This window comes from Myxocyprinus asiaticus, chromosome 35, assembly GCF_019703515.2.
Source record: "Myxocyprinus asiaticus isolate MX2 ecotype Aquarium Trade chromosome 35, UBuf_Myxa_2, whole genome shotgun sequence".
Lineage (NCBI taxonomy): Eukaryota > Metazoa > Chordata > Actinopteri > Cypriniformes > Catostomidae > Myxocyprinus > Myxocyprinus asiaticus.
Window position 1 is genome coordinate 20,531,785 of NC_059378.1, and position 27,120 is coordinate 20,558,904.

Below are 27,120 nucleotides of genomic sequence, written 5' to 3' on the forward strand. Positions count from 1 at the left end.
TTGATCAGCCAGCTGTTGCAGCGCTGTGTTCAAACACGCGTTTGGTGCGATATACACACTCACCAGAATAAACGAGGAAAACTCATGCGGCGAGTAGAAAGGCTTACAGTTAATAAAGAGCGCTTCCAAATTAGGACAGCACATCCTCTTTAACGTTGTTACATCTGTACACCAACTTTCATTGATATAAAAGCATGTTCCACCGCCTCTCGTTTTCCCCGTTAACTCCGCGATGTGATCCGCTCTGAACAGCTGGAAGCCTGGCAGATGTAATGCGCTGTCCGGAATGGCTTCACTCAGCCAGTTTTCTGTGAAGCACAAGGCAGCAGAGGTTGAAAAGTCCTTGTTTGTGGGGGTGAGGAGATGTAGTTCATCCATTTTGTTAGGAAGAGAGCGGAGATTCGCTAAGTGAATATTCGGCAGCGCTGTTCGAAATCCGTGCCGACGGAGTTTGACCAGCACACCGGCTCGCCTCCCTCGCCTGCGCCTCTTGAACAGCAGAGCTGCACCTCCAACTAAAATGTCTAGCAAAACGTCTGAATATTCGAAAACCGGGAAAAGATTGTCTGGTACATGTTGTCGAATGTTCAGCAGTTTTCCAGTCTCTGTTAAAACTGACTGGAAAAAGATTACTAAACACAGGACAAACAAACAAAAACAACAAAAGAACTGAGGAGCTCCACACCGAGGCAGCCATCATTAAAAAAAAACAAAAAAAAAAACGAGCTGGCTCCTCACTCTTGCTGTATTGGGCTGAAGGACATACACTGTCATCTGTTGTTCAATCTGTATATGCTCCCACTAGGCCAAATTATGAAAAAGAAACAAACTGCATACCATAGCTATGCAGACGATACCCAGATCTATCTAGCCCTATCGCCAAATGACTACAGCCCCATAGACCCCCTGTGCCAGTGTACTGATGAAATTAACAGTTGGATGTGCCAAAACTTCCTTATTTGGCAACAAAGGTGAAATTCCAAAGGTGAATACATACCTTGACCCCAAGGAAGAAATCTTGGTGTCATTTTGGAGTCAGACCTTAGATTCAGTAGTCACATCAAAGCAATAACTAAATCAGCCTACTATAATCTAAAAAATATTGCCAGAATTAGATGTTTTGTATCCAGTCAAGACTTAGAGAAACTTGCTCATGCATTTATCACCGGTAGGGTAGACTACTGAGCATATTACTCCAGTCCTCAGGTCTTTACCCTGGCTTCCAGTTACATTTAGAATTGATTTTAAAGTACTATTACTTATTTATAAATCGCTCAATAGCCTAGGAGCTAAATACATTTCAGATATGCTTGTTGAATATAAACCTAACAGACCTCTCAGATCATTAGGATCAAGTCAGTTAGACATACAAAGGTTTCAATCAAAACAAGGTGAGACAGCGTCTATTATGCCACCCGCAGCTGGAACCAGCTTCCAGAAGAGGTTAGATGTGTCCCAACAATAGCCACATTTAAATCCAGACTGAAAACACTTCTGTTTAGCTGTGCATTTTCTGACTGAGCATTGTGCTGCACTTATTGATTTCACTGAATCATTTTGCTTTTGTCTTTCTTTCATTTTAATTATTCTATTTTATTCTTCTTATTATATATATATAACTTTTTGTCAATGTGTGTATTACTTTTTATTCTTATTTCATGTTCTTAATTGTTTTTAATTTTTTTTATGTATCTTGTATTTTCTTTAAAATGTATATGTAAAGCACTTTGAATTGCCATTGTGTATGAAATGTGCTATTTAAATAAATTTGCCTTACCTTTTTGTATGGCTGTTTTCATACTCTCATCAATGGAGGGGAATCATACTACTTCAGCTTAGATCAGTATACTGAAGTTACAAAAATGTATTTAAAAATCTATACCATAAAACATTCTTTTAGTCAGTAAACCTAAGTGAGGGAGTTTTTAAAGGGATTATTGACAAATTCATTTAATTACTTGTTTTACCTAAAATGCATATCAATATTTAATATATACATTTGTTTAAAATGATATCTGAGGTAATTTTATATTTAATATTGTTACACCGATATCGATACATTGCACTTGTGGCATGCTGTCAGTTACCATACAGAGTATTTTTGACGCATCTCTTAGTGTAGGGGAGACCGGGGCTGGTTGTCACACTAGGAAGTTGTCACAAGGGCTGTATAGAAAAAAACTTAGATCAGGCAACAGCACAAACACCCCTCTCAAAATCTGTAATAAATGTAATTTGTATGAAGTTCTGATCTCGCGGGTCAGTTTTGAGCACTATATAATGCCGGGACTGTACAGCATCACTCCACTACTGTGATCCAGATACCCGAGTCATCTCTGTGACATGCCAAAATTGCGCTTGACTAAACCACACATTTGGATATATGCAATGTTGTAACACTCATCTCCATCAATTGATCACTATGTGATGACTTATACAGCCATGATCAATAGAAAATGTACACAAACATCTCTTTTAAATAAAATTCAGTTTACCACATGTTTTCACGAGGCGGTAATAGCACGATGTAAACTGCGCTGGGCAAACTGCACATAGTTTTGTTTATGGAGCGCAATCTATAACATACCTAATTGACTTAGAAAGGATGCATGTTTGCGAGGAAACTTATAATGGAAGCTTAGCATACATAAAAGCAAAGCAAATACATTTTTAATACTTGCAACTATAACACAAAAGCACAAACACAACACTTGAAAATTATGTTATTTTATGTATGTTGGGCCCTTTCATGAGGCCCTATGTATGGGCCTCATCAAAATTAATTTAATGAAATCATTCAACTTTAATATTAATGAGAATATAATAATTAAAGGTGCTGTAAGTGATTTTTTTCATGGAAAGGCATGCAAAAAAAAAAAAAATGTCTACTCCCTGAAAGATATTATTGAAACAGATGTTCTGAGATATGTCACTGATCTCTGTGACAGCTTTAGACTCTGTAAACAGCAGTGAACAGAAAATGTGTCCGCAGGCCGTGGTATCTTATGCTTTCTGTCTGTCAATCATTGTGCTTTCTCATAGTATTTTAGTTACAGTGAATTGTTGAGGCTTAGTGCCATTTTTATGCCATGTTGCTCATAAATGTTGTCAGTTGAGGACGCTATTTTGCTGCTTTTGTTTTTGACAACCATTTCACCTCAATGTTGGTCTCAAGAAAGCTCATTTGGCATCTTTGGAGTGCGGGGTAGAGGCCTGCACTCCCGCGGGACTCCCGTGCATTTGTGTTCCACAGAAGAAAGAAAGTCATACAAGTTTGAGATGACAAAAGGGTGAGTGATGAGAGAATAATCATTCCTGCTGTAAGATTTCTTTGACACAGGTGGCACCAAAAAGAACTGCACAAAATAATGACTGTTTTAAAAACAGGTTTCCCAAATTCGTGTAACATATTTTTAAAACCAACTCACATTGGGATCCATTTGACAAGTCATTTTGGTTTTCTCACTTGCAGCTCTCAGCTGGGACAAAGCACAGTCAGGAGACACAGACCATCTGCTCTGTTTCCCACTAATGTCAAGAGAACATGTGCAACCACTGAATGCCTGAATCAAAATCAGATCAACCTCTTTTTGCTGAACAGCCAAATTGAATATTCAAAAACTGCACACACAAAATATGTTTTTCTTTCACGCGAAAGTAATGAGTTTCTTTATTACACAGAACACAAAAGGAGATGTTTTGAAGAATGTTCATGCTGCTATTTTCCATACAATGAAAGCATTATGACCTGTTTCATATGACGTCACTGTATGACTGCACTGCCATATCTGTGACCAAAATTCCATATTTCTTCATTGTGTTGCACTGTGGGATGTGGCAAATGTCAGCGAAATCTTTGTTTCTATTTATACATCTTGAAAAGTTGATACTGCTGTTTAATTACCAGAGTCAAAATGTAATTTTTCTTTCAATAAAGTTATATATTTTAAGTGACACGGTTTCATTTCGCCAAAGTCAAGCATTATATTACTACTGCCTGGCTTCAAATTTAAGCTTGCTCCCCTATGGAAATGAAATTTAATTTCACATTTACAAATAATTTTTTCAGATAAATGGGTGATTCTGTAACTATAGGCACTTGACCTGATTTTTTTATATATTATTTTTTCTAACAAAAATGGAATTTCTTCACATTCCATCTCTGCAGTAATGTATTTCTTTTCTACAGCATTCTCAGAAAGTCTGAAATAGTTAATGACAAAAAATACATATTCTCTCATGGGAAGTGGTGGTTACCTTGATAATTTATATTCTTATATTTGGCATAAAGTGAAACCATATATGTGGGAGGCAAATTCGGTTTGTCAAAAAATAAATAAATAAATAAATCGTATTCATATCACTAATTGTTGTTCAGGACAAAGTGATATGTCACATATAACTAACTATTTTCTTTCCAGTACATTTATCCAGCCATTTACTTATAATAATTATTAAAAAAAAACACAAGAAGTATTTCTACTGTCGGAACGACAAAGTGTCTTAAGTTACAGAATCAGTAACCATCCAATCAGAAATCGCCGTCAAGCTGGTGACGTATAGACAACTTTTGTCCAATCATATATCAATTGTGGGAGTTGCCGGAATACTGGGAAAAGAAAATAACGAGAAACAGGTCAATATAGATCAGGGGCTTTAAAGATCTAAAAAAAAAAAAAAGTGACAATAAAAGTGGTGAACTATTCCTTTAAAGTTTTACTAAGCTTTTTTAAGATTCTTTTTATTCGTAGCTCAGTGTATGCATGAAAATTGCATTAATATTTCAGTAGGATTACAGCTACAAGAAACCTTCCAATTCAGGTAGTTCTCTTGATGCCCCGAGCATTGTTTGGCTTCCATAAACTATTCCGAAATTAAACATAGTACACTTTTTAATTTGAGACACAGAAAATTTAGTAATTCTAAAGCACTTCCTGCAGTTAAAGAATACATGTGCTATTGACTAGGGTCCACACTATAAGAATATTTTTCATTTGAAAACAAGGCTTTAATATTAGGGAAGTTAACTGGCTAAATTAATTTATTAATCTGTGTTGCAATCGTAAGTGACAAGATCACTTGATGCATAAGGAACATCATGCCTATGTGTGGTTGTCAAATACATCTGTTCTTTAATGACGTCGACAATGAGATGAGTAATTAATAGCTAAATAGGAAACAAATAAGCTTTGATGTCCAGGTGCACACATTTAGAAAATATTATTGACTTAGAGATGTATGCCACAAGTTGAAATATTTGCTCAATCACAAAGTAAATTAGATTATACCTCTACAATAGGGTCATATTCAAACAATGGCATCAAAAGGAATCACATAGCCACTGATAGTAGATTTAGGTGTGCAGTGTGTTTAGAAAATTATCCTTTGACTGTGAAGCAGTTTTTAACCCTCCTATTCTGATCAAGTAGGGCCATTTACCTTGCTGTTCCCAGTCATTTTGACCAAACACAGAACACAGCGTCACTTTTTCTTTTTTAAGAAATGATCAAATTTCTTCCTCCCTGAAGTAAAAACAATAAAATGATGCACTTCTTTTGAGATTTTATGTTTTTAGATCTTATTTACATATACATATTTCTCGATTTCACCATTCATTTGCATATGCAAATTAGCAAATGTATGTAACTTTACTCAAGTAAAATCCTAGTTGAAACATGAAGAAAATATGAGAATGTGTCCTGTATTGAGGGCAGATTGCTGCCATCTGGTGTAAAAAGAAAGACAACATAACTTGAAAATCATGTTATGACAATGTGGAGATGAGGTGTGACCGAGCTACGTCTGTGGAGAGCGAGGCTGGGAGAGGAAGAGCGGTAAGGATTGACACCTGTGGGAAATTATCTCTAGCAGCTGTTTTGTGTTGCAGTGAGAGCTGGAGAGAGAGAGAGCAACGCACGAAGCCGTTATGTGTGTGTGTGTATGTGAATAATAGGCTGTGTCTCGTTTGGAAGGATGCATCCTCCGGAGGTCGCATTTCTCGGCTGCATACGTCATCGAAGCTGTCTCGTTTCAGAAAAGCGAGTAGAACACTTTGAATGCAGCCTTCGAATTCGACCTTCTTTCACAGGAATACGGAGGATGCATGAGGTGTATCCTTCATGGGTACTCACAACCCACAATTCTTTGCTTCAACGGAAATGTCTAAAAACAATTACGCCAATTTGCCCGTAAACATGATGTTCAAACGCAAGGAATGTTAATTCCCAAGTTGAAGTCCCTCAGTAGATGGGTGCAGAGTATATAATATGTATAATTATTTTAATATATAATTAAAATAAAGTATTAGACTAAAAGTACACATGTAAAATCTCTTTACATCATTATAACTCTCCTAAAATTTACCTCATACATTCCCTTCTAATGGGATTTTGTTCCCTACTCACTCGAAGAGCTCACGCTTGTTAAAGAGTGGCATGCTGTCATAGCAACCACGTTACGTTCCGTTTCCATTTGTCCTAAGGAGGCCGTCTTGTTTAAATGAGATTTGTTTAAAGGAGGATGCTCGGTATACTGCAGCCTTCAAAGGACGCGTCCTACCTAGCATGCAGCCTTCCAAACGAGACACAGCCATAGTCTCAAGTCGACTGTTTACCTGGCCCCTGCTTCCTCCTTCACAACCCAGCAAGAGATTTATCACAGACAATAATAGCCAGTAGGTGGCTGCAGTGTTCTATGCAGCCACCTACTGTGTAGTAATTCTAAATTTTATCAGTTAAACATTTAGGTATATATTTACACATTATCAAACTATTATTTTTCAAAGCTTAGCATTTGTTTTTTAACTGTTTTGAAGTGTCAGTGCAATAATGTCACATTATGCATATGGTCAAACCTGACCTGTTGTTATAAAGAGAAGACATAAAATAATCATTTTGTTACCAAACATTTATTTTAAACATCAAAATTTAGTAACAATGTAAATTAATAATAATGTCGAGAAAATGAACAGTAATAAACAGAAATAAACAGCAATGGACTGTGAAAATTCATTTAGAGTATAAAATAGAAGACTTAGACTTTGTTCTTTATTCTCTGTGTGTGTGCGTACGTGTGTGCATGTGTGAGTGAGTGCATGCGTTTGTGTTCTGCATTCTGCCTTTTCGATGTCTCACCCATTTATTTCTGTGTGTGCTGCATTGGGGGTTTTATCGTCTCTGAACAAAACAGACATCCTTACCCTTAACCAACACTTATCCTTAACCAATAGTGTTTTAAAATGCAGAAGCGAAATAACAAGCACATTTTCTGAAGTAACCACGTCAATTTGTGTTGCTTCTATGTCTCCGCCATGTCACGTGTCAACTTGATAAAAGCATTCAAATGTATACTTTTTCAAAAAAAAATGTTTAGAGTAACAGTGTCTCGATATCATAATGTATCAGGTCCCATTCATTTCCTATGGTTGGTCAATTTTGACCGCAAACAGCAAAGCTGGTGGTGTTGTTTTTTTTTTTATGACCACTCAGACTTACTGAATCAAATCCAAAAATGTTTGTGTGTTTAGATGGCTAGTGTTGTACCATACAGAAAAACAAAACCATTTTTATTACATTGGAAAACTGATATCGGTCAAAAATGACCAAATAGAATAGGAAGCTTAAGTGTTTGCAGATTTACATGATAACCAGAAAAATAATACCTAGAAAAAATTTACAGAGTAGAGTAGATTTACAAGTTAGACAAAAAGTAAAATAGTTTCAAAGGTGGAGCAAATTTTTACATTTTGATGAAAGATTACAAAGACAAACTTTTTTTTTTGTCTTTGGAATAAGGTGTACCAAAATATTTTAATAATAAGACCAGAGATGGGTATTTCATCCTGACTTTAAACTTAGTGAGGTCATGAGACAACAAAGTTCCTGCTAGGACTACTATTAATTGTTACAAACTGTTCCCCATACAATAGAAAAACAGTAAGCAGTATACAGTGTAAACTGTGCAGTAGGCAGTAACTGCATAGTGACACTATGTAATTCTCTTTTTGTAATACACCCTGAGTGTTTGTTAATTTCAAGCCGTGACCAAATGAGAGCCAGATACAATCCAGTGTCTCTGTGAAGTCAGTCCAATCAAATCTCATCATGAATTTACTGCCATGTGTTTTTTTTTATTTATTTTTTTTATTGATTATTATTATTAAAAAGGGGCTGTATGAAATACTTACACTTATCAGCAGTAAATATCGGCAACACAGCTCAAGATGTTATCTAGCCTGAGCTGCCTGACCGCTCCAGGGCTTGTGCTACAATGTCATTTCCTAGTGTTTGTTTGATACAGACAGCTTGGCAAAAAAAGCAGTCACATTTAGTTTTTAATGGGAGAAATACACTACCAGCTAGGCAGAAGTAATATGTTAAGTGAGGGAGACAACCCAAAAGAGGTCACGTCTTCACTGCAAAAGATACATGAATCTGATGTTCAGTTACTGCACACATGAAAATCATTCATGACATATTGTGGTGATACACCTTTAGTGGTTGAACTTGTGAGCTAATATGAATTCATCGTAATTTTGTTTTATTTTCTTGTGTTTCTTGTGATTTATTTCAGATATATTCAGTTCTGGGAGCTCACTTTTAAAAGTAGGTCTTTTTTTATATAGACAAGTGAGTATAATCTTTGTCCTTCTATTTTTTTTTCCTCCCCAATTTGGAATGCCCAATTCCCAATGCGCTCTAAGTCCTCCTGGTGGCTTTGTCCTTCATTCACATGTTATAGTAATGTTGCATTTTGTCATAAATGCCTCCTAGTGTTAAAAGTGTGATCTGCAATAGCTCATTCACTGTTGAGAATGCCTCAGTGAGATCATTATATAACAGTACAATACACACAATAAAAGTGCCATTTCCTCTCACAGGTGTGGAGGATGACTGGCGTTGGTTGCCGTTGGACAGGGTAGACTGTCAGTTCATCAGATTCAGGAATTACTAGGGGCACGTGATTCTCTGACCTTCCCAAAAAACATGATGGCCCCAGCCCATGGCCTGTTTCTGACAAATGTAAGATACAAAGATACAGGTAAGATCAGGTGATTTGGGAGAGGAAAATATCTTGTGAAGCATACTGCGCAGTATAAACTGCAAACATAACTGTTCTCTAAAAACTTCAATTTCCTACACAAGATCCTTTAACTTTTATTTTACAGAGAGCACTATGTTGTCCTGCAAAGAACTAACTATTACATAAAAAACATCCCATTAAACTGCAACTACTTTTTTTCCCCACAGAACTTTTGCCTTATCTGCTGGACTGAACACTATAAAGTGTGACATACCATTTCATAATACTTCATGTAAATGTTTCAAAAAAGGATGTTAAACTGTTATATTGCAAACTTATGCAAAACGCTTGCTTTTCTGTGTTAAATCCATACATTTTAAACAGATATTTCCGGTCTTGGCTGTTGATTGGTCAATACAGCGTTCCAACTAAAATACACAAAATACTGTATATACAGGTATGACACAAAACACCTATTCACCTACTGTGCTGCACCAATAGATGCCAATAACTAACCACAGTGCTAGGTAGTTTACGTGTTAGGGACTGTCTTCTAGCGGAAGGATGGCACTAAATGCGACGAGAACTTATAAACAACTGTGTGGCTACAAGAAAGCCACTTGTTAATGAGTCTAATTGGATAAAAACGACTTCAAATTGCTATGGAGCATAAAGATTGGACTGTGGATCAATGGAAAAAGGTCATGTGGTCTGATGAGTCCAGATTTACCCTATTCCAAGTGATGGGTGCATCAGGGTATGAAGGGAAGCGCATGAAGCAATGCATCGGTCATGCATAGTGCCCACTGGAGGCAGTGTTCTGGGGTTGCTTCAATTGGTCAGGTCTAAGCTCAGCAACGTTATGCAGCAATAAAATGAATTCAGCTGACTACCTGAATGTACTTAATGACCAGGCTATTACATCAATGGATTTTTTCTTTCCTGATGGCATGGGCATATTCCAGGATGGTGGGCTCAAATTGTGAAACAGTGGTTCAGGGAGCATGAGGAATCATTTTCACACATGAATTGGCCACCACAGAGTCCTGACCTTAACCCCATTGAAAGTCTTTGGGATGTGCTGGAGAAGACTTTATGGAGTGGTTCGACTCTCCCGCCATCAATACAAGATCATTAATGCAACTCTGGATGTAAATAAATGTTGTGACGTTGCATAAGGTTGTCGAAACAATGCCACGACTAATGCGCGACGTAATCAAAGCTAATGGCGGTCCAACAAAATATTAGAGTATGCAACTTTTTTTTTTTTTTTGGCCAGGCAGTGTATATTCACAATATATATATATAATATGTATTATGTAGTTATCATGTTTTTAAAAAAATACAGTATTCACTGCTAAATAAGCTTTCAAATATACTTTATTCTACCACTCAACATCATTCAGACATTAACCACAAATGCAGCAAACAGTTTTTATGTAAGTGATATCAATATTTACTGCAAGCATTCCAAATCCTGTAACATCCAGACAGCTGCTGACCCACACTCTAAAAGGGCTGTGTCATAACACATCACTTAGAAAGAGATACATACTTTTTGTACATACATTCCATTGAGGTGAAATAGGGAAAATATGATCATGATTTAAGCTTTACTTTCTTAATTTATTCAACTGTAAGTGCACCATCACAGACAAAAAAAATTAATAAAATTATGTAATGACAAAATTAGATGGTTGAGGCTAAATTAATATTGCTAAAGGTGAATACATAACACACATCTCATGACTAGTGGTTTAGAAGTAGAAACCTCTTCGATGAACAGTATTGTCCTTAAATGAACAGTTGACCCAAAAATGAAAATTCTCTAATTATTTACTCACCCTCATGCCATTCTAGATGTGTATGACTTACTTTGAACACAAATATTTTTAGAAGAATATCACAGCTCTATAGGTCCATACAATGCAAGTGAATGGTGGTCATATTTAAGTCCTTTTTTACTTTAATCTCCACTTTTACTTTCTTCTTCTTTTGTTTTTGGTGATTCACATTCTTTGTACATATCACCACCTATTGGACAGGGAGGAGAATTTATAGTAAAAGAGGATTTAAATATTGATCCATTTCTCACACACACCTATCATTTAGCTTCTGAAGATATTAATTTAACCACTAGAGTCATGTAGATTACATTTATGTTGCCTTTATATGCTTTTTGGAACTTCAGGCCACCATTCACTTGCATTGTATGGACCTACAGAGCTGAGATATTCTTATAAAATCTTCATTTGTCTTCTACAGAAGAAATGTTCATTTTTGGGTGACCTATCCCTTTAAGCACTGAGTGTTTCAATGAAATTATATATATAAAAACAAAAACAAAAAAAACATTTTTTTTGCTTCAGTTTGATAATAGCCCAAGTCTTTTATTAGCTGACTGAGCAACACTTGATCAAGTGTTAGTCCTTTTTTTAAATCATAGTTTTCACATTTAATTTTGAATAAAAATCTAGAAAAATAAACTGTTTAATACCAGGTAACAGGTCAAGTATGATTCACATACTGACAAATGGACAAGGCATCAAGAATTTAATTTTGTCAAACCAGTAATTCTCTTTTACAATAATAATTTCCCTTCAAAGATGCGACTGACACTTGATCTTAACCATTGCGACAATGCACGTTGTCAATGAATAATGTCACAGTCCTCCCTGTTTTACTTTCCTCTGTCATGTCAGGAGGTAGCAAGGATAGTGGGAACACCTGGCCCAGACAGTGTCTTGCCTATTAAAGTCTCCATTCATTGACTGTTTGAGGCACCACCACTCAACCTCGCTGACATGACTGATCTGTCATCTGTCGATATGGTGTCTTGGAAGTTATACCTCATTTCATACCTTCTAAACTGTATCACCCTAGGCCTAGATTAACATAATGAACTACCTTTTCCCACTAATCTACTCTTGGTTTGGTCACCGTTTCTTGTTACATACATGAGCCAGGCTGTAACAATAAAATATGTGTATGCATATAAAATGCCAACTGCGTTTCAAGTGATTAAATTAGAATTTCCCACAATATAAAATAATAATTTGCTATGACTACCCTGAAGAATCCAGTAAGATGCATTCACAAGCACAAGCCTTTTACATTTTTAAGGTGGCTGCTAAAGAGTATGTTGCACAGCCTTCCACAGTTAAAAATTCAGTTGCATTTGTGTACTTGAACCTGAAAATTTAATTACAAAACAGTCTATTACTGGGATTCAGATAATGCTTGCACTACAGAGCACTCTTATAATGAATGCCATTCTTTAAACTGCATCTGTTGTATATAGAAACCATTTTACTCTTTGTACTTAATAAATATGCACATTTATTTTTTTTATTTTATTTTCACACACATTGATGAATACACAGGTTTGTGTCATTTAATATCAAATCGAGTACTGGTAAAACCAATTGAAGCACAAATCTTTGGCTTTACTTGATTTTATACAATTAAGGATTTTTGGCAACTATTTATGATAATTCAAAGCCAATAACAGCTATATTTGCGATCAGCCAGCACTCCCAATTCATAGCAAATGTAGCAGCACCCATATTTCATACAACACACAAAAAAAAGACGACCAAAATTATAAATTTTTGCTTGCAGATCTACAGGTTAGAGTGAAGAGTAGTCTACGAACCAAACACAATTTGGAGGATAATTTTCTAGTTCCACAAAAATGCCATCAGCAATTAAAATAAAATTATCTTCAATATATCAAGGTATTCTAGGTTAAGAGTCACATGATGGAAATCAACATAAGTCAATATGTAATTTTTTCACACTTAGTGTGAAGGCAGACTGCTTTCTCTGATCAATTTAAAAGGTGCAAGTTGAAATTTGATATTTAAAAGGCATATTCCTCATGTGACATGCTTAAAATCTGGTAATATTTGCATTATATAAAATCTTCGTAGCATTCATGTACACATGATGTTAAAACTACACATTCAAAATTTATTAAGTACAAAGAGTGAAATGTATTTAAACAAAATCTATAAAAAGACCATCTGAGATCAAACTACTTTAGATGTAAACATCTTTTCTGGCACAGCTCTGCTTTCAGCCTCTGAATTAAAATTTTACACAGCGCACAGTTTCATTAAAAGAACAAAAGACAGCTACTTAGTTGGCGATTTTCTCAATTTCATCCAAATCATCCGTGTCCAGCTTCTCAATTTTCTTATCTGAAATAGGAGACATAATTGATTTAGCCCAAATTCAAAATTTCATAACCATGACAACATATAAATACTTGTACAAGTTACACCGTTAATTTGTTACTAATGGGAAACGAGTGTTTAACTTACTGAAGTGCTCCTGGATGCGATTAAGGATGTTCATACTAAGCCTGCTGTCCACCATGTTGATTGCCAACCCCCTCTTTCCAAATCGTCCAGTACGTCCGATTCTATGCAAATATGTCTCGTTGTCAGGGTTGCCATCCTTGTCCACTGGCAGATCAAAGTTGATAACCACAGAAACTTGCTCCACGTCAATCCCTGTTGACCAAAACGTGTATATATATATATATATAAAAATAAAAAATAAGTCATGCAAAATTTGTTATACCCAAATCACTGGACACCTTTGGCATCCCACAGAATGAGTAAAATGACAGGAAGGCATGCTGCATATCTAAACTCACCTCTGGCACAGACGTTAGTAGTAACAAGGACTTTTTCCTTGCCATTACGGAAACGTTCGATGACTGCTGCCCTCTGTTCCACCTGCATCTCTCCACTCAGTAGAGCCACCTGGTGGCCCTCTTTTGAAAGCTCTCCTGCCAGCCACCCAGCAGTTTTCCTGGTCTGAGATGGCACATTACATTTCAAAACAAGTTAAATGTTTTTTTTAATAAAACTTTATTATTTGTTACCCTAGTCATTTCCTGGGATTCCACAATGGCCAGGTACCCAGCAAAATTAGATATTAATATGGGTCATGTCATGAGGAATACATTTGTCCTTGATATTTTGACATTAGGTCATTTCAGAAACATACTGTACATTTCAGAACTTAAAACTTAATCCCCAATGCAATAAAAGCATTTATTAAAACCAACCTGCAAAAACGTCTCGTTCTCTACCTCCACAACTTCTGACGTCACTAGGGGGCTCATTAATTCATGACCGCCTCTACAGCGAAAAACATCAATACCTACTTTTACATAATCGGGGCTCAGTTTATAAACGAGAGAGAGCAGGACAGACAGGCCTAGTGTGGTCTAACTATTCCTGAACACCAGAGGGGTCACATCTGGACTATTCTGAATTTGTATATAAACATGTCATGCATCCGCACCAGTTTTAAGACATGTTGTCAAGTTACAAATCTGAAGAGAAGCCATTCTCTTTCATTCAGCTGCGCTGCCCCTTGCTGTTTTGAGCAAAAACTGCTCAACAAACTGTTCTTTCACCCATCTGCGCTATTTTTAATTGTAGATGCATGTAAACATGCACTAGATGGATGTCTTTGACCGTTCTGCTGCATCTCCAGCAATTTGATACTGCATGCATGTGCGTCTACTCACATGAACAGTTTAATATATTTGGATGAAATCTGTTGGATGTGTGTTGTGTAAACTCTGAAACATTTTTTTTGTGGAGCTAGTTCATTCTTTTCAGACTGAGTTTCAAATATGGCTGTAATTGAGCAGCTGCATGATGTTAGCCAATCAGAACAGTGGGTGTTTACACTGAAGTTAGATTAAAATATTAAGAGTTGGGCGATTGTTTTTGAGGGACGCCAGAGCTTGAAGACATGATTTGAATTGGTTCATCAAGCTGTGTACTTACATGGCAGAAGATCATGGCCTGTGCGATAGTAATGGCTCCATAGATGTTGCACAAAGCCTGGAACTTCTCTTCCTTGCTGTTACATATGACATAGTACTGCTTAATGGTGTCCAGAGTCTCCTCCTCTCGCTTAAGTTTAATGATGTTAGGGTCTGGAACAATCCTCTTGGCAAAGTTCCACACTGTGTCCTCAAATGTGGCTGAGAACAGGAGCATCTGGCAAGTTTTAGGAAGCATCCTGTAAAATAAAACAGGTTGTTATTCTAAAGGTGAATGAAGAATTTTTGTTTTTATTTTATGGCCAATCCGACAATACTACAGCCCTGGGAAAGAAGCTGTGCTTCAGTCTGTTTGTGCAAGACTTGATGGCTCTGTACCTCTTCCCATATGGCAGGGGGACAAACTGTATGTAGTCAGCTAGCACACAGTGTGCAGGTTTAGGAGCTCAGAACCAATGAACTGCTGTGTTATTTACTACATGGGACAGGTCTTTGAGGTTTTCCCCAGTGTGGATGGCATACAATCCACACATAGGAGTGGTGGTGGCATAGTGGACTAAAGCACATAACTGGTAATCAGAAGGTTGCCAGTTCGATCCCCACAGCCACCACCATTGTGTCCTTGAGCAAGGCACTTAACTCCAGGTTGCTCCGGGGGGATTGTCCCTGTAATAAGTGCACTGTAAGTCGCTTTGGATAAGTGTCTACCAAATGCATAAATGTAAAATGTAAATACCATACTGTTGTAAATTATGAGAGGATACTTTCTATGGTCTGCAGTAAAAGTTCACAGAGAGCAGTGGGTAGTTTGGCCTGTTTAAGTTTCCTCAAAAAGAATAGCCCCCTTCTAGCGCTTTGTGACATCAATGGCTCAAGTATGAATGTTGCCACCTTGTGGACCCACTAATTAGTGCAAATAATTGAACATTGCGCACATGCGCATACTGTGTGTTCAGAGTATTCGCGGTTAGAAAAACTGTCTCAAATACTCTGCTGATGAAGAAATCTGCATCACGCGTCCTGTACACAGATACCAAGCGTTTGCGTCTGACTAAAGTATACTTTGGGCTTTAGGATGGACTTCACACAATGAACTACTACCAACCACTAGCCAGAAAACAGAGAATTCACTGACCACGGCCAGCATTACTTCAGTCTCCTAGGATGGCCTTAAAAGAAAATAAACGATTGCCAACTATCAGCCAGACAGCAATGGATACCTCACTGACCACTGCCCACATTGTCTCTGTCTCCAAGGATGGACTTGACTGACAATTACCAAACTACCTACTGTGACCCATGCCAGTCGGACGCAAATTAATAGTCAACCGACCACTCCCAGAATCGGATTTGTCTGAAACCGGATTTGTCAGACCATTAACCATAGCCAATTAAACTCTGCCAACCAGCCCGACAGAAAGACTTTACTGATCACTGCTTACATCCCTACTGTCAATTTTGGACAGACTACAAAGATCTGTAATTGATAGCCTTACAAAATTCAAAAGTAACATTGGCATTTACTGTACATTTAAAGTAAAGCCAGAGGAGGACTGGCTCCCCCAGATGAGTCTGGTTCTTACTGAACATCTTATGGAGTATTCTCTCTGCTAACCAACATTTTCCTTGCCACAGTTGCCTCTGGCTTGCTCACTGGGGCAAAAAATAATAAGGCATGACTTTCTATAAAGCTCTTTACTGGGATAATAAGTTGCTTTGAAATGTGTACTGTGAAAAGCTCTATACAAATAAAAACAACTTGACGTTTCTAAAGCATTATTAAAGCAAATCTTATTTAAGGGCCATTCACACAGAAGCAAAATGGCAAGCAAAAACCCATCCTTAGCTGATCATACAAAGTTAATAATAATAATGATAATATATCTTATAGACGTTTGAGTTTAGCAAGTAACAAGGAAAACAATATACCTCTGGATGCGTATGCTCTGGTCTTGATGACCCTGCGTGGCGATCATGACGTCAGCCTCATCCAGGACGAACACTTTGATCTCCTTGGGGTCAATAAACCTAAGCTTTTGACACCAATCCAGAACAGTACCAGGAGTGCCAATCACAATCTGTTCTTTCAGCTTAATTCCCCGCTCCACTGGACCGGACAAAAAACAAACAGCTCAATAAAATGTTTATTCCATCATACTTGTAAAGTAAAGCTGAAGTGTGTAATGTATGTGCCACTGAACAGAATAGCAAGAATAAAGACATTTTCAAACAGCATTCCAAATATGGCCACAAATATGCTGTTGATCAAATGAACAGATAGTCCCGCACCCAAACTTGGTTGATACAAATGTTATCGTGTCTGGCTGAATGGGTCACTCAAAACAGGTGCCACAGTAACACAGTGCTTACAGTTTACAAGAAAATTAATCTTCTGCATATTAAGATGGGATAGGAGAAAGTATTTATATATAAAAAAAAATAAATTTAAAAAAAATTACTTCAGCTTTCACATTATGCATGTCTTGTGCCTGTGTAGTGATTATCCTTTGATAGTTAAATCAATAGGTCCCTGCATAACTGAAAAAAAACCCACCAAAAAAAATTCATAAACTGAAGGAAAACAAAAATGCAGAATTTCAAACAAATACCAGTTAAAATAAAATTGAAATATGTGATAGTGTACATAATTTTGTGAAAGTTATAAAGAGAAGCTCAGTTCCTAACATGAAACCGCTTACGTTTGTTTCCTCGGATAGCATACATAAGTTGGACTTCAGGGTAAAATTTCCCCATTTGCTCAATGACTTTGCCTGTCTGTAGGGCCAGCTCATACGTTGGGGACACACACAGACACTACACAAAGGAAAAGTCAAAGTGTCATTAACATTAAAGCAGCTGTAGTTGTTGTTGTTTACAACATTAATGTATTACAACAGCTGATGTTGATATCGTTTTCCTTACCTGAGGCCATTTTTTGTCAGGGTCCACATGACTTAACATTGCCAGGACAAAGGCAGCGGTTTTACCCGTGCCTGACTGAGACTGGGCGATGAGATTCTGTGGGCTGGAGAGGGAGGGGAGAAGAGAATGACTAAATGTAAAATGTAAGAGATGTGATAATGCCTCTGCTCTGATTAAAATTGATTGAAATTTTAAAAAGTGAAGAAGCTCATTGTGAACTTACGGTTCTGCAAGCATCATGGGCAAGGCCGTCTCCTGGATTTTAGAGGGCCTGTTGAATCCCATGGCATACACTCCTTGTAGTAGCGGAGGTTTCCTGTGTAAAAAGTGGAATTCATAAAAAAAAAAAAGTTAAATAAACTTATGCATTAAATGGGGTAAACCAAAACAATCACTCCCCATAGACCTTAGTCAGGGTAAATGCCGGGTTTGTTCAAATGGAAGTACATTCCATTCAATTTGTTGTACTAGCTTAAAGCTGAAGTATGTACATTTGTCAGTGTTAAAAATCTTTTTTCTATCCCAGCTTAATATGCAGAGACAACTAAGCAAGCCATTCATAGGTAAATTTTCTTGAAAACTTAACACCATCTCTGTGGTGCTATAAAAATTACTTTTTGCAACGTGCTTAGACCTGCCCCAAATATGTTACTCAACCAATGGCGTGAGTTGGGGGCGGGACTAACTCTGAACAGGTGACGGTAGTATTCAAAATACTGTTTTGAAAACATTTATCTTCAGAATACAATACCACCCAGCTTAGTTTCTCCCCCAGCCCATCCCTAGTGCCTTCCAAAGTGACATTTTCACCCCCATAATTGCTTGTCAGGCATGAGCAGAAAATCAATGGAATTATAAAAATCATAAATTTAATTTTCACTCATATATAGCTTCCTCAATCCACTGCTTATTGCGACCGATTGCTGCTCCATGATAAAGCTGATGTTTTTCTGTAACGGCTGGTCAGTTTCTCCTTCCCAAATCCAAACACTAACGTTAGTGGGACGGGAGAAGCTTACTTTAGTCTAGATGGCTTCCATGCCAATGGAAAAACAAATCGCACATTTTCTTGCTCGATTCACTTCAATAATTATTAATAGGTATATTATGGAGATGTAATAAAAGAAAAAAATTATGTGGACCGTTGTTTTTAAATGGAACGTACAGTATGGTACGTGAAATCGCTTTATGGAACGTATGGTGAAAATTTTAAAACGGCAGCTTTCCAAACTCAGTCTCGACCACAACCGATTAAATAGCAGTGGGTTTAATTAAGATATATTGGTGTGGTTATTGCTTTGATAAAATATCACTAGCTTACCTGTAAGTTAACAGTGTTTCCTATTCCATATGTTCTGGTGATGGCCCTGTGAAGATTGCAGTCTTTAATCGCACACTAAATTTAGTTTTTATTTTCTCTTAAGAGTTTTTAAAATGTGTGACATGAAGACAAACTCCTGCTATTATAATTAGAGGCATTGCATAACTTTACCTTAAAATGACGGGTAACAATATCATGCCCTAGTTGCTGCTCATATCCAATTTTAAGAGGGAAAACAACAAGAAACAGGCTGGGTCAAAAATAATTTCATTGTCATATAGAAACTAGACAAATGGGGAGAATCCACTTCAACCACTGTCCCTTGCATTGATGTAATACTACACAAACTTCAGAAAGTTTTAAAATCTCACACCCTCTCTCTCTTTTGCACGCATGCAAATTATCTCTCACTCAAACACACGTGATGAATGAGGTGGTGTCCCACCAACCAACACGTGTTTGTAGATGTGACTGGTTCTTAAGGACGGCAATTCAATATTTTGAGCCAATCACTTCCTGTTCATAAAGTTACGGAGTCAAACAAAAGAATTGATTTCTGTATCACAGTTGACTCTGATTCTAGGACAAGTCGGAGTCGACTCCCTATCACTACATAAGATCAGAATTTTTAATGGGGATGCAAGGCAGTGATGTAGGAATATCATTTACATGTTAAGAGAACCCATATGAGAATTTTTTTTCTTCAATTTTTAAGGCATTTAATGCAAATGAAATACACTCACCGTAAAAAAAAAAAAAAGTGCGATTCGGCACAAATATTCGCTCTAGGTGAAAATGGCTTGTTAGGAATCTATTGTTTCGATTCAAAATGTTGATCGCGGCGAGAAATCGAGCACATCCAATATTCGCGTTTGGTGCGCAAAGGCCTTTAATCATAATAATTCTCTCTCTTCGCACTAAACTATGGTACAACAGTTGTCCACTGTGTGAATTGAGTTAATGCGGCGGTACTACTCGCTGCAATAAAACTAATTTTGGTTGACTATCTACTGTATCTATATGAACATGAGTTGCAGTACTCGAAGCTCATTTGCCCAGCAGACTAATTCTGCATTTGCCATTTTCTGAATGGAAAAATTGGTCTCTATATGACAGGTGGTTTATGGTATTAAAAAAAAATAAATAAATAATTGTGAGGGGAAAAGGAAAGTTGTTTCACGGGCTGACCAAGTTCTTACATTTTGATTAAAGATTATAAAAGAAACATTTTAACATAAATAGGTTGAATTTGGATTTTATTTTGTATTTTTTTTAAATTTGGAATGCCCAGTGCACTGTAAGTCCTCATGGTGGTATAGTGACTCGCCTCAATCCGGGTGGCGGAGGACGAATCTCAGTTGCCTCCACGTCGGAGACTTGGCTTGTTGAGCTTTTACCGGAGACGTGTGGAGGCCCACGCTATTCTACGCAGCATCCACACACACACACACACACAAAACTCACAACGTGCCCCACCATGAGCGAGAACCACACATTATAGTGACGACGAGGTGGTTACCCCATGTGACTCTACCCTCCCTAGCAACCAGGCCAATTTGGTTGCTTAGGAGACCTGGCTGGAGTCACTCAGCACACCCTGGATTCAAACTCGCGACTCCATGGGTGGTAGTCAGTGTCAATACTTGCTGAGCTACCCAGGCCCCCTTGGATTTCATTTAGATTTTTAAGTAGGTCAAATATTTATTAGATTTCTGTCCACCAGAAATTTTGGGAAAACTATTTTTTCAATGTTTCATCGGCTGATCAATCAACAACCACGTATACAATGTGACATTGAACTGTACTTTCCATGCTTGTCTGCATCAAATTATGGTGAATGGCATCTACTCAATTGAAGTGAAGATGCATCTTAGTCTGTTGTCTTTTAAAGCTGTTATACAATCAGGGGGAAAAATGTTTTTGCCATTTAACTCACAATCGTAGCTCTTCAAACGACTTGACTGAGTAGAGAGGAGAATTTGGATCCCTCTGAAGGACTTCCACTTGATTCGTCGTATTCACTAGATTGCTGCGTATAAGTTTATTCAACAGTGACTGTGCTGCCTTGTCCTCTGCAAATCACATCAGACAAGTCAAGAAATGTTTAGTCAGCTAAAGTGGCAAATACATAAGATCAGAGAGACAAAATATGCCACATAAATAGTGGTTTTGACGACGATACCTCACCTTTATCATTATCATCAGTCTTCTCTTCATTTCCTTCTGTCTTTGCCCCTTAACATAAATTGAAACAATAACATTCATCACCTTGTGAAATTTAAGGATAATTTAAGAATATGGTGGAATATCAAGTAATTGCATACGACATCAAATCTCTACAATCTCACCATTTGCCTCTGCTTTTGGCTGATCTTCCTTCTCATTTATTTGCAGGTTGCCTATCTGTAAAAAGCAAGTGAAATCCAAACCAGTGAAATTATGGATCACACAAAATAGGGGGCATTTCAGTGCATTATATATACTAGTAACACATCCGGCGCTATTGTTTGTGACTTTCTTCTGCAGAACACAAAGATTTTTAGAAGAATATCTCAGCTCTGTAGGTCCACACAAAGCAAGTGAATGGTGACCAAAACTTTGAAGCTCCAAAAAATAAAATAAATGCAGCATTAAAGTAATCCATACAACTCCAGTATTTTAATCCAAGTCTTTTGAAGCAATCCAATTGGTTTTGGGAGAGAACAAACTAAAATATTACTCCTTTTTCACAATAAATCCTGACATCAGCAGTCTCCTTGGTGATCATGATTGCAAGCTAGATTACACTTCCTAGCGCCATCTAGCTCTGCATGTGTCAAGCACTAGGAAGTGTAACAGAGCTTGAAATAGGGAGACCAAAGGGCCTGTATTCACAAAACATCTTAAGGCTAAAAGTAGCTCCTAATGCAGAAATTTAGGAGTAACTCTTAAAAATTTGTGGCATGTCACTCCTAATTTTAGGACTCCTAAATTTTCATCTAAGAGTAATTCATGAAGCATTTTAATGCTAAAAGTAGCTCCTAAACCCTAGAAGTCGTCCTGAGGACTTCTAACTCCTTAAGAGCTACTCACAAACGATCCAAAGCATGCTGCGGTCATCAATCCACATTAAAAACAATGTATTAGAATATTATGATATTGACCATTTAAAAAGGTATCCTCCTGAATCACAATTATGTATTTTAATGATATAATCTTATAACACTGACCTTTAAAAAAAAGGTATCCCCTGAATCTCGAGGGCACTTTCATTATTGTAAACTTAGTTAGAGATGCAGGCACCTCTCCCACAAACTGAAACAACCAAATTACACTGGAGATAAAGGTTGACAACTCTGTGCTCCCTGGACACATCTAAATAAGACTGTGTAATGCGGATGATGGGAATTTCTGTCATTCGTCAGCAGAATAATCTATCAAACATGGGGTTACCTGCCGTTTTCAAGTTCTTGACAGGATGCACAGCACTATCTATCCATCAATCATCATTCTACTGTTCTATCCATCCATCTAATCTATGCTGACAAACAGTAGTTCCCCGTCTACCAATCACTGAGAGCGATTTAAAAGAGCGTGCTAATAAAATGTGACGTCATCCATACTAAATATTTCCTACTAAAATTTGCTCTTAAATGAATAGTTCAGCCAAAAAATTAAAATTTGCTGATAATTTACTCACCCTCAGGCCATCCAAGATGTATCGGAGTTTCTTCATCAAAACAATTTAAAACTTTTAGGATTTCATTTCAGGCCTCCTCCTTTAAACAATGCAAGTGAATGTCCTCCATTTTTTTGACAGTCCAAAATGCATATTTAGGGTGCTTCAAAATAATCCACATGACTCCACTCGACAAATACATTTATTTTGAACCCAAATGATTGATTATTTTGAGAAACAAAACAATACTTATACTTTTTAACTACAAATGTTTGCTTCCGTACATCTCTGTGACGTGCCCTCATGAGAGGGATGACATAAGCTCGTTGGTCACGTGTCACGTGGAGGAGTCAGAAAGCGCGTCATTGTTTACAAGAGAAACTTGTGCCGTTCACAAACCAAAAACAGTCCAAAACAATTTCAAAACTATCAAAAATAAAAAAAACATTTCCAAATAATAATAATAAAAAAAAAAACCCAATGTAAACAATGACACGCTTCCTGACTCCTCCACGTGACGCATGACCTTACCAATGAGCTTACGTCATCCCTCACATGAGCGCGCGTCACAGAGATGTACGGAAGCAAACATTTGAAGGTGAGTAAATGAGAATTTTCACTTTCGGTTTCAGAATCAGCTTTATTGCCAAGTATGCTTACACATACAAGGAATTTATCTTGGTGACAGGAGCTTCCCGTGTACAACAACACAAAAACAGCAGCAAGACATAGATAATAATAAAAAATAAAACTAATTATACACATACGTACAGACACACACATACACATGGGTAGTGCAAATCAAATACAATCTGTTATGTACAGTGCAAATGTTTTTTTCCCCAGAGGAATGAAATGGCAGAAGAGGTTGGATGTGTTGGATAAATATAAGACAGACTAAACTGTGTATTGCACATAGTTATTGCTCAATGGGGCAGTTTTAACTGTTCATGAGATGGATAGCCTGTGGGAAAAAACTGTTCCTGTGCCTGACGGTTCTGGTGCTCACAGCTCTGAAGCGTCGGCCAGAAGGCAACAGTTCAAAAAGGTAGTGCGCAGGGTAAGTGGGGTCCAGAGTGATTTTTACTAGCCTTTTTCCTCACTCTGGAAGTGTATAGTTCTTGAAGGGGGGCAAGGGGCAACCAATAATCCTCTCAGCAGTCCGAACTGTCCTTTGTAGTCTATTTCATAGCTGAACTAAATCAGACAGTTACTGAAATGCAGAGGACAGACTCAGTGACTGCTGAGTAAAACTGTATCAGCAGCACCTGTGGCAGGTTGAATTTCCTCTTGGCCTTTTTCACAATGGAGTCAATTAACCATGTCCCGTTGGCCAATTAACACAAACGTTTTCCTTGCGTAAAGTTCTCTAATGACAGTACTAAATACTAACTAAATATCTAACATGCTAAAATATACAGTGTGAAATGAAGTGTTAATTTTAGCAATTTTGTATTAACCTCGTTTCCCCATTTATAAATGGGATTATATATCTGTCGACCACCATCAACATCTAATATATATATATATATATATATATATTTAGATGTTGATGGTACACACATAAACATACACACACACACACTTCTGATAAGAGTAAACAATGCACTGAAACAAAACGTTAGAAACGAACATACCCATCCATACAACATTTTAACCCACGATGAGTTGTGGCCGTAACTAAAAACAATTGTAAAAAAGACAACAGAAAATCTAAAGCGTCGTTATATGACGACACTATGACGTATTTAGACGCAAGACTGACGATAAACTCTTAATAAAACAATCCCAGAATTACACGAATAAGTACGTTTGATACCACGTTTTTTGGATAAAAAGCTGATTTTATCGATTACAATACATCTGAACTCCAGTTAGAAAGCGATGTAGCGTTTCTACTCAAACATAATAGCTGGTTATGTAATCATTAATCTAACAGCACTACAAGTTGATTCGAGTTATTTGGTTTTAAATATTAAAAGTCGGCTTTGGGAATAAAGATTATGCATTTGTTTGTTGTTGTTATTATCACACGGTTAGAAGTTTAAACGTACCGATTCCGCTGCGGCTTCTTGTTCGTCAACAGCCTGGGCCCAGGAATCGGTTGCCATGTCCTTACTTTCAAATAAAATACGTTTACAATAAAAACAAGGTTCAAAAAATGTACAGTGGCTTTGGTAAAACGAAACCAAAAACACTTAAATGTAACAGATTCACACAATGGCGTGTGGCAGTCCTCGCTTCTTATAGGGGGCGATACTCGCACTTTCGGGCGGATACACGTTCTTATGCACTTGGTTCCTCTTAAATGTTCCGCGGATGGATTGTTCAGGGTTCCCACGGTCATGGGAAACCTGGAAATATCAGGGAATTCTAAAATTGTGATTTCCAGGCCTGGAAAAGTCATGGAAATTAATACAATCTTCAACGTCATGGAAAAATCGTGGATTTTTTTTTTAATAGTTAATATATTTTATTTATTATGCTCTGTCCTAAAATATTTAACCGGGGTGTTACGTTGCACTGGATTAAAAACACATGGTGAAGAGTTTAAAATATATCACGTTATTTAGAATACCTGACCCAAGGCTCGACAATAAGGACTGCCTGATGGCCCGCACATTCCACAGTTCACAATCACAGTGCACGAAATTCCAGATTTTTTTCATTTTAACATGCTGTTGAAAATTAGCAATCCACACATTGGAACACATGAAATCAACAGTTCATTTCTTTAAGACTGTAAATCCATGGGGTCCTGGGTAGCTCAGCAAGTAAAGACACTGATTACCACACCTGGAGTCACAAGTTCAAATCCAGGGCATGCTGAGTGACTCCAATCAGGCTTCCTAAGCAAGCCAGGTTGCTAGGGTGGGTAGAGTCACATTGGGTTAACCTCCTCGTGGTCGCTATAATGTGGTTCTCACTCTCGGTGGGGTGTGTGGATGCTGTGGAGAATAGCATGGGCCTCCACATGCACTACCTCTCCACGATAACACACTCAAAAAGCCAGGTGATAAGATGTGCGGATTGATGGTCTCAGACACAGAGGCAACTGAGATTCATCCTCTGCCACCCAGATTGAGACGAGTCACTTCACCACCACAAGGACTTAGAGTGCATTGGGAATTGGGCATTCCAAATTGGTAAAAAAAACAAAAAACAAAAAGACTGTAAATCCATCTCTGTCCATGCATTTGTCTCTCATCTCTCCATGCAGCATAGACACTGTTTAATGTGCACACACACTCAAACAGGACAGAATTCAAGTAATGTTCCCACAGCAGTTTCTCTCATTATTTCAAGTTTAGAGATGAAGCACTGAATAAAACCTAATAAACTTTGTTAAACCCCAGTTATACATGTGGCTGTAAATCTGAGCTGCTCAGTATCCAAAATACAAGTAGGCATTTAGGTAATGTTTTTCAGAATGTAAACATTAATTCGACATGCTAATGGCGTTTGATATGAATAGAAGCTAAATCACTATGGTTATTATTTATTTTCAGAGCTGTTCAGCTGCAGGATGAAGAGGACTATTTAAAACGGACTACTTCATATCTTTCTCATAACACCTGTTACATTTCTCGTTTCTGGATTGTACAGATATTTTCTTTCTGTGCTTTGTGTATCAGTCAGTGTTGGTCTTGTTTGGGTTGTCTAATTTCAAGTTTATATCCACTCTCTTAATTTACAGATTAGGCATAATATCTACCTACTGGACACATCACAACTGATTTAGTAGCAAGGTCTCCTCTCTCAGGGATTCATATGTGTATAACATTCAGTCAATAATCAAATCTTTATCTCAGTGAATAAATCTTTGATCCTGATTGTGAAAACTACACAGAGCTTAAAAGTTGACAGCAAGACTAAATGGGTGACTGAAAACCCATCATTTGCTCCATAGAACTCTTCACTTAAAAACATACATAATTGGCTGGACAGCTGAGGTTAATATGTGAAATTATTTATTTATATCTGTAAAGTGCTGATATGGGGTTACCTAAGGCATAAATCATATCTTGCAAATTAATAAATGCAATGCAATTTTGGGGGAAATTGTCTTAAAAACATAATATTTATAATTAAAATAAATTAGCTTCAGACACATTTTTTAAAGCCATGATGGTAAAAACAGCTATTTTTCATTTTTGTGTTGGGGCCAGTAAAAATTTTGGCAGGACAAGCAAAAATCCGATCCACTGGCCCGACCGAGCCAGTAGAAAAAATCCTTTGCATTGAGCCCTGCCTGACCAATTAGAGACAATGATGTGCCGCTTATCCCCACCCATTTTAGGATTCACACAATATGTTTGTATGGATTACATTTAAAATTAAATGTATTCAGTTGTACTTTTATAAAACAATGTAGTTGTTTTTAGT

General features: G+C 37.3%; 1 protein-coding gene and 1 pseudogene across 1 annotated transcript; one reads left to right on the forward strand and one right to left on the reverse strand.

The window, feature by feature from the left end:
• Nucleotides 1-9,274, forward strand: part of LOC127425872 (tRNA pseudouridine synthase-like 1) — a 45,432-nt pseudogene extending 36,158 nt beyond the window's left edge.
• A 1,115-nt stretch (nucleotides 9,275-10,389) lies between these two features.
• On the reverse strand, nucleotides 10,390-25,018 carry LOC127426319 (ATP-dependent RNA helicase DDX19B-like). Its single transcript, XM_051673064.1, has 12 exons — nucleotides 24,789-25,018; nucleotides 21,425-21,479; nucleotides 21,264-21,311; nucleotides 21,013-21,148; nucleotides 17,979-18,071; nucleotides 17,756-17,858; nucleotides 17,533-17,647; nucleotides 16,763-16,940; nucleotides 14,835-15,072; nucleotides 13,685-13,847; nucleotides 13,347-13,538; nucleotides 10,390-13,223 (listed from the first exon to the last, which is right to left on the reverse strand). Exons 1-12 carry the CDS (start codon nucleotides 24,843-24,845, stop codon nucleotides 13,162-13,164), a joined length of 1,440 nt encoding a protein of 479 aa, XP_051529024.1. The 5' UTR covers nucleotides 24,846-25,018; the 3' UTR covers nucleotides 10,390-13,161.
• Between the last annotated feature and the right edge of the window lie 2,102 nt (nucleotides 25,019-27,120).

Bases quoted from the DNA above. Each gene is read 5' to 3' on its own strand.
- LOC127426319 (XM_051673064.1), bottom strand. From the start codon at position 24,845: ATGGCAACCGATTCCTGGGCCCAGGCTGTTGACGAACAAGAAGCCGCA. The intron at 21,312-21,424 runs GTGAGATTGTAG...ATTTATGTTAAG, and splicing joins GCCAAAAGCAGAGGCAAATG to GGGCAAAGACAGAAGGAAAT. The intron at 13,539-13,684 runs GTGAGTTTAGAT...TTTGGTCAACAG, and splicing joins TACTAACGTCTGTGCCAGAG to GGATTGACGTGGAGCAAGTT.